The sequence below is a fragment of the Ptychodera flava genome, chromosome 12, assembly GCF_041260155.1.
Source record: "Ptychodera flava strain L36383 chromosome 12, AS_Pfla_20210202, whole genome shotgun sequence".
Taxonomy (NCBI): domain Eukaryota; kingdom Metazoa; phylum Hemichordata; class Enteropneusta; family Ptychoderidae; genus Ptychodera; species Ptychodera flava.
Genome location: NC_091939.1, coordinates 21,349,307 through 21,358,073, shown reverse-complemented (window position 1 = coordinate 21,358,073; position 8,767 = coordinate 21,349,307). Strand labels below are relative to the sequence as shown.

The window sequence follows — 8,767 nt, the reverse complement described above, 5'->3', positions numbered from 1 at the left end:
TTATTCTATCAGTGGTGTAATTATTGGCATTTTGCTAGGTCAAAACGAATTTTGAAATTTTATTCGTGAAGATTGTTCGTAAAACTTTCAAGTGGTTTTCCAGATAATAAAGATGAATGGGACGAATATTGGGATTTAAAAAGTCTTTCCGAATGTTGTTAAGATGTTCCCTTTTTGGAACTTCAAAACGACACAACGTATGACTTTTGAACGGGAAATTTCAATATCTGTCACGGAATACGTATATTACTAATGTGAACAATTGTATATTGATTCTTTCATGTTGCAATTGTTAATCTGCCCCTTTTCTCCTTATACATTATGTGTTTGTACATCATATATATCTTGAAGTTTTTACAATCGTTTTTGTTGTTCTAATTGAGCTATATATGCCCTTCTAAAGTGAACCAGTGAGTAGGGTAACCTGGTCTCTGAGTATAAAGATAGAATAAAATGTATTCGTTGTTCTTGCAGGGCATCATGGTTTAATCAAATGTCGATTGACATCAGTGCGTTAAGACACTGAGCATTTATTCTGTTCCTGATGTCTTAATTAGAAACTGCCATTCAAAAACATTAAACGATTCTGGATATGGTGTTGTGTTATTGTTAACACGTAGAGTTTAATCAGGATTAGAGGAAAGTTGTCACGCGTGATCTCGATTCTACTTATTACATTACACTCATGCAGACCGTATCGACAAGGTTGAAAAGATTTTTCGTGTGAAGAAGAAATAATATTTGACAGACAGGAGAAACTAATGGATTATGCACTATTATTTCTTTGAACCAGATCTTCAATGTCAGACACTTTCACGGGCGTCTTTGTTGATTTCAGCGCAGTGGAGAATCATATCTTCTGTCCAGTGCCTCTTACTAGAATATCATGGATCTAAAATCAAACACAAAAGTACATTTTTTGGGTTTCAAATAAAAAAATGAGTAGCTAAAATTAATAATTTTAAGCAAACACTCGAAGCCTATCCTGCCATCTATATAAAAGTGCTGCTTTAAAGGGATAAAAGGCAATGTTAACGTTTTGCAACTATGGAAGCGATGATATGTTCACCACATATGTACCTATCAATTTGAAAGTAACACAGATTATGCAAATTCAGATTCTGATCTCCATTCATAAAAACGCCGGTTCTCATCAATTCACTCCAGAATTAAGAGGCTGTTATTACGAAATAGCTAAAAAACAAACTTGAAGTTAGTATCTTGAATGCATTGTATAATAAAGTAGTAGAGAGGGTAAAGTTATCTTTAAAGTGATTGCCTGCTGCTAAAGACATCCCTCCGGCAATGTCTCTAAAATCAACCCTTCACTTTTATGTAAATCTTTTGAAAGGAAAGTCAAACTTTCCAATCGGTTTGGCCATTGTTTCTAACAGCCACAGTTGTTCTAAAGGCCGAAATAGATATGTCGCCATGACAATTTCTTCTATAATCCTTCACTGTATTCGCATGTCAGATGGCAGCAAACTGGTCTTTCAGTAAAATGTTATACTGTTGGTAACGTGACACTACGAAACTCATGGCATGTAAATAGAAGCTTTTGTCCTTCGTGCTGCGAAGTCAGTTTACAAATTAAAACCACAAGAATCTTGTCGACACCATAAAAAACACACTTCAAAACGAAAAAAAAACGTGTTGACCTACCTCCATATGTGGCGGGGCTGCTAGGATGTATACAACCATGTCAGCAATATCCTGTGGCTCCAATGGCTACATATACAAAGAACAATTTGGACATGGGACATATCAATTGTAAAACCAGGTGAACGTTTGATATATATAATATATATATATATATATATATATATATATATTATATATATATATATATATATATGTGTGTGTGTGTGTGTGTGTGTGTACTATATATATATATATATATATATATATATATATATATATATATATATATATGCATATATGCATACATAGACCGGGACATTACTTTTTAGGGGTTAACTGTATACTGAATGAGAAGATCATGAGTTCATTCTTAATTCAATCATTCAATCAATCAACCAATCAGCAAAGTTGATATACACACTCTGAAGAGCAAGTGCGTTTTCAATTGCTTTTGAAAGTTTGGGGATTCTGTAATGCCGAGTGATAGTGCGTTCCATAGTTATAGGTGCAGCGTATCAAAATGCACGACCACCATAGGTGATGGTTTTATAGGTTGTACATGTTAACAGTTTCTTGGTGAATGAACGGAGTGTACGAGTTGGACTATAGGACTGGAGTAGATCACTTTACTTCAGCCATCTTGCAGTGACAATTCTTATTATCATCATTTTGAGTCAAATCAAATTTCATATAACATTTGCACAACCGTGATCGCTATGTACGAGTGTTGCGCTCGTAGTTAGGGGAATTACGAGTTGAGAGGTACTAGTCTGGATCGTAATGCTTTCAGTAACTGAAGCTGACACACAACGATGTAGATTGTAACACAACCTTGTACTTTATTGCAAGATGGCGACCGTGTCGTTCACTGTCAACGGTCTGATCTCAAGTCTCAGTTTAAGCTCTCTACAAAGTTAAATACATCTTCAAACTTACATAATTACAAAAGTTATCACGTGGTAATTTTCCCGCCAGTCTTTGATTGTTTCTTAAGATTAAATAAGATCACACCATGGAATATCCCATTCTCGATTGTTCTCAATGAAATCTTAACAAATAATTAAATTAAACTATCACACTATCTCTTATCTGCTTCTCGTACGATCTGAGTCGATGAACTTCACACGCCTTGGCCACGTGAGGGACGCTTCAAGATAAAATCTCTACAGGGAGGGGCGTTACACGAGTATCTACAATGCCCAGAATTGTGTCAAATTATTAGAAGGCCAATACATAATAATAACATAAACACTTCTACTTAAATACAACCGCCAGTAAATTGGCAAATAGTGTCATAAAGTACAAAAGACTCACTGATTCCATATTTAAAATATAATCTGCAGACTTCAAGTTTTATAACGCGTTAGATACCATGCAAGACCCTTAAGCATGATTCGGCCAGCTAAACAAGTAAAACCCCATTTCAAGTAACAAACCGGAAATATAAATCGTTTGAATAATATAGAAATAACGGGCGACACGCTGACCATTAACGTTTATTTGTGGGCAAGGGCGAGAGGAAAGCCAAAAATTAACGGGCGAGGCTTGCCGAGCCCGTTAATTTGGCTTTCCTCGAGCCCGCGACCACAAATACACGTTAATGGTCAGAGCGGAGTCTGTTATTTCCATTATATTACCAGCGAACCCAAGAAAACCGTTAATAATTCCGAAAATTTCAGGAGCGAACGACAACTGGGCCCCAGAACTGAGCAATACGCGACGCACTGTTACGCGCGCTGTAAAATGTTGGCAAATCTAGAATATTTTCAGAAAAAGGTATCTCAACTAGGCCCACAAGTGCTCCATTTTATTTTGTGATTGATTATGATTTACGTTTGAGCTGTAAAGTTACGATACTTTGAGTTGTTAATCTTATTATTCATATTCACGGGCATATAAACAGACCATTTACTGTGTATTTGTGGTCAGTCATGTGGTTCAGCCCGACCAATCAAAATGCGACAGACAAGGCATGGTAATATAATATCAAATGGTGCGTGGACAAGTATAGAGTAAAGAGTAATAAGGCCAAAGTAAGTAAATTATCTGTTTTGCGTTCGCGCGCGCCTAGGTTTTTGGAGATTTTTTAGAAAAAAAACCCACAAACTTTCATTTCAAAGTTTCGCCGCTGGTGGCGCTATTTTGTCGCAAAAACCAGCTGTGGCTTTTAACTTTGTGGCAAAACACTCCTTTACAGCAGTTGGATTTCACTAATTGACCATGCGGTGACGTAAAACGGTACTCTCTATACATTTACCCAAGTTGATACTCGCTTCCTCACGTTCTCGCTGTCTGTTGTGGCTTTGCCTGTTGAGGCTTTGCCTTCACGATAAAAAATGGATGAAAGCAGGGAAAAAATCTAAGTTAAAAACAGGAAACCTTTGCACGGCAACCTGAAGGCATGGTCATTGCGAGCAATCGGGACTTGAACAGATAGAGATCCAGTCGGCCGATTGGACTTGGGTACCATGACTCAGAGTATGATGGCAGACGGAAAAATCAGAAAGCGTTGAAGCCAATCCTAGTCTATCGGTCTTTCAGGTTTGCCAAAAATTTGGTCCATCTGTCCATTTTAACTTGAAACAAAAACAAACCAGTGATCAGTCCTGTAAACGAAATGCCTTTGCGTGTTCAGTTTCGTTCAGTTTGGGTAAGGGAAATAAAAAATATCAAGGATAATAGCATAGCTCTGTGAAAGTTCAAACTTGTTGTACTAGTAGGCGGTCGTTGCTGCGCTTGAAGGAGGTCACACTTTCTGCATTAATGACATGGGCTGGTAATTTATTCCAGTTGTCCAAAACTCTTGCTGAAAAAAGTACTTCCTTGTGTTACGACAAACGGTTAGTGTATAAAGGTTGGCACAGTGTCAGCGAGTTCTCGAGTCGGCTGCTAATTCAAGTTAAAGGTTACAGTGGTCATGGCCTTTGATAATTTTGCAGAGTTGAATCATGTCGCCGCGAATTCTTTGTTAAAGTGTTATTAAACCGAGCTTTCTAAGTCTATTTTGATAATTGTAGTGTTCGAGTTCAGGTATCATTTTTGTTGCCCAGGGTCGCACTTTTTCTAAGATGCTTATGTCTTTTTGTAGCCATGGTAACCAAGCTTGTATACGTACTGCATATTCGAGCTGTGGTTTCGCAAGTTGCTGGTTATGAAGAATCTTTTCATTTGATCTACAATGATCGTTTCATGAGACCAAGCATTCTGCTTGCCTTTTTTTCAAACTTAACACACTGGCTTGACTGTTTTAAGGTAGAATGAAGTAGGACGCCCAAATCTTTTTCTTCAGTTGTAAGTCCCTGTGAAATATTGTTCATTAAATTATTATGGAAGGGGTTGTTGTAGCCAATATGCATGGATTTACACTTCGATACATTAAAGGACATCTGCCAGTCTTCACTCCATTTTTGTAGCGTGTCCAAATCAGCTTGTAGAATTTCAGAATCACTACAATTACACAAGAGGTGATATGTCTTGATATTGTCGGTAATGTTGTGAGTTCAGATTGAACTAATTTCACCGTCAGTTTCATTGATGTAGATTAGAAAGAGTACTGGTCCAAGAACTGATCCCTGTGGGACATCTCTTGTGATGTATTCTCTGTTCAGATATGCTCCATTTATGACTACTCGCTACTATTTGTCAAACCAAGCTTTGACCCACTATAGAATATTTCCATTTATGCCACGATACTTCATCTTTTCAATCAATCTGGGGTATGGTACTTTGAAAGTGCAAGGAAAAACTGATGAGTCTGTGATTGGAGACTTTGCAATTGCGAAATGATTTCTTTTATTTGATGGAAAGGAAAGGTGCTGGTTTTACGGATGGTCTCAAGGAAGTTACAGGGAAGACTTTTGTCAATAATATCACAGGTGTCTTGTTGTCTATGATGCGCCATCTTTTTAAAATTGAATGCAGAGGCTTCAAGTTACCAAATCTGTTTGATGTTTACTTCAAAACAAAGATACCTTTCAGCAAAGCTAAAGGGATCCATCAAAGCATAAACATTACCCAAGAAACTTGAAAGAAACGTGCAAGAACTTGACGACAAACACTGCTACTGTAAACTGTTATGGTGTACCCATTCCTCAAACTGTCCAGATTTAAGTAATTTGATGAGGCTGTCAAGGTGCTGTGCAATGGTATCGACATGAGAACACTTTGAATGCACAAGAAAGAAATCTAAAACTAATAAGAGAAAAGCAAACGTCAAAGAATGACTTTATTTTGATCCATTTGTCATGAAAATGCATACAGCGATCATACAGTGTCTCACACTATGACAGGAGTATTTATGTTGTTTGAGAAAAATTGTCCTATAAAGGAAAACTAATTTTGTGTTAAATTTTCTGTGTGTGTTTTTGAACCGCTTACCCGCGTACCTTTTAGGATTTTGAGTGGACGCAAAACAAAGAATTTACTTACTTTGGCCTAAGTATGTCTTCTGGGCATTTTTAGAAGTGCGCCGCCACTGCATACTACGTTGCACAACATGAAAATTCCCGCCTTTAAATCGTGTAACTTGCTCACCTTAAATGGAAACCGGATTGAATTTACCATTTCACCGCGTGAGCGTTTTCCGATTTCCGTACCCTCAACTACAGCTGGGGAAATACACTTTTGGAAAAGATACATTAAGCACTCTAATGAAAAACATAGAGGCAATATTCAACCGCCAAGTACTGGAAGAAAAGAATTTACTATACGAAGTTGAAAATGTTCAAATACATGCAATTTAATACTTCTAACATGTGAGCAAAATAAAAATATCTAGTAACATATTCTTGTTCGTTTGATTCTTCTCAAAGGTGATTGACAGATGCAATATAAGCATAACTTATATTTATGAAATGTTCACATTATTTTGTGTTGTGCCCATTAACAAAGTGAGCTATGATATGATATCCACACAATTATAATTAGAATGATTTACCCAACAAACAAAGCAGGTGACGTCAAAAAGCATGCATACATTTTTCCAACGTTTGAAGCCCGCAATAATAGTTTAACGTAAAAGTATTAAGAAAGAGTAAGTATTACAATGAAATGATAGGCCTAATGCTCATTATGAACGATGAACATTCATGAATGATACACAATGTATCCCACGCTTTATACAGCCAACATTAGTATAAAATCACATTTGCTGTTCGAACCTCGTAAGGTAAAATACTTACTGATACCCTGATGTGTGATCCCATTGCCCTTAACTCTCGGCGCAAGCCTTCAGTCAAGGCTGTGACCATGAACTTGTTGCCAGTGTAGAAGTGTTCACCTTTTGAGGCGAATCTGTGACCACTCATGCTGGAAGAATGTTGGGGAAGTAGGACGTGAACGATTGGAAATATTTACACAAAGGGAGAAGTTAACACCTCATTGAATGCTTGTGGCAACAACACTGCCCTCACAGGTGTCTGCCTGTCGAACCCTGGCACCCCAAGCACCCCGTTCGGTTTCTAAGAATCTCATCACCTTTCCGTAATTATTGTGAGAATACGGCATCGATAAGCCAATGTGACCTAAAGGTGTATAATGCACTTAGTCATAAATATCTAGTTCGTAGTATGTTCAATACTGAAGAGTCGAAATAGCGCCACCTACCTGTTCATATGTATGATGTGTCCATCATCGATGTTTTTTTCCTTCATCTGTTTTACCGCCTCTCTGGTGCATATCGACAGAGCCAAGACATTTACCTACGACAGAAGGCAAGAGACCTCCAATATTTTATATACCATTCAATATATATATATATATATATATATTATATATATATATATATATATATATATTATATATATATATATATATATATATATATATATAATATATATATATATATATATATATATATATATATATATATATATATATATATATATATATATGGTACATACATACATACATACATACATACATACATACATACATACATACATACATACATACATACAATGAAACTTAAGTTACGGATATAATTGCTTAATGCATCGAGCACTGTAATTTTAACACGGAACAGGGATATCTGTATGCGTATTTAAATTTCTCGACTTTTTAACAACTTATTTGGTATTGATATTTTTTTCGCTATGGCAAGTATGTAGGTATAGTGAAATTGTAAGCGTTTCCATTATAATTTCATCTCTTACACTCTTACACCAAAACTCTCCAATACATGTACTGTCAAACGTTACCAATTTTGACCCCCAATGTAAATGATAGCATTTCTGACAATCGTACATTCACATAAATGTTGAAAGAACTATGGCCTGTCATAAGCACATCCCTGTAAGCTAACTTACATCCAGCATGTTTCTCCATTGATCAGTGCGACCATCAAGTAATGTTGTATCGAAGTTAATCCCAGCGTTGTTAATGCACACGTCGACACCTCCATGGTTATTCTTGATCTCTTCAAACATTGAGAGAATTTCCTCTTCGTTTCTGAGATCACACTTGACCGCATGCAGTGACCCTTTGGCAGACTTGGATTTCAGTTGCTCAGAATAACTCTGTAGAAGAAATATGAGTGTTATGTTCATGAAGGAAATGTATCAAGCGTCCCCTGTTATCATGAAGTATATTTATACAAAGCAGTCTGATTATACTATTGTTCAATATCATGTTATCCGTCTTTAAATATACGAAAGCAATTATACAGAAACATACAATGCTATGTTTTGGCACTGCATATAATGGTGTATTTAAGTATGACAGAGGTATATTTAGCAACTCGAATAGTGAAACAGCCAATATGCTCATGCATGCACAATTCATTTCCTTAAGTATTTAAACTAATACAAACTACCGTTCAATTGACTCGGAACCCTTTATAGACAGCAAAACTACTAAAGCTTAAGGCCATGAGTAGTATAATTCCCGATCAAGACCACTGGGTCTCGTGCAAGCGAGTGACCACAAAACATAACAAAGTCATGGATTGTCTACGCTACAACTCACTTTGATTTTGTCAACATCCCTTGCACAGCCGTACACCACCATTCCATGTTCCACTAAAGCTTTTGAAATTGCCTTTCCGAGACCAACCGATGCGCCCGTAACCAGAGCAACTCGACCGATCCAACGTTCCATATTAGCGTGGCGTTCTAACCTGAACTATCTC

General features: G+C 36.8%; 1 protein-coding gene across 1 annotated transcript; it reads right to left on the bottom strand.

Moving 5' to 3' along the window:
* Positions 1–8,767, bottom strand: LOC139146107 (dehydrogenase/reductase SDR family member 11-like). The gene is made up of 7 exons (XM_070717543.1): positions 8,605–8,767; positions 7,947–8,156; positions 7,246–7,340; positions 6,822–6,948; positions 6,175–6,261; positions 1,663–1,728; positions 1–892 (listed from the first exon to the last, which is right to left on the bottom strand). Exons 1-7 carry the CDS (start codon positions 8,734–8,736, stop codon positions 851–853), a joined length of 759 nt encoding a protein of 252 aa, XP_070573644.1. The 5' UTR covers positions 8,737–8,767; the 3' UTR covers positions 1–850.

Coding starts and splice junctions, on each gene's coding strand:
- LOC139146107 (XM_070717543.1), bottom strand. CDS start 8,736: ATGGAACGTTGGATCGGTCGAGTTGCTCTGGTTACGGGCGCATCGGTT. Junction 6,949..7,245: donor CACATCATACATATGAACAG/GTAGGTGGCGCT, acceptor ACATTCTTCCAG/CATGAGTGGTCACAGATTCG. Junction 6,262..6,821: donor GATCACACATCAGGGTATCA/GTAAGTATTTTA, acceptor CTTTTCCAAAAG/TGTATTTCCCCAGCTGTAGT.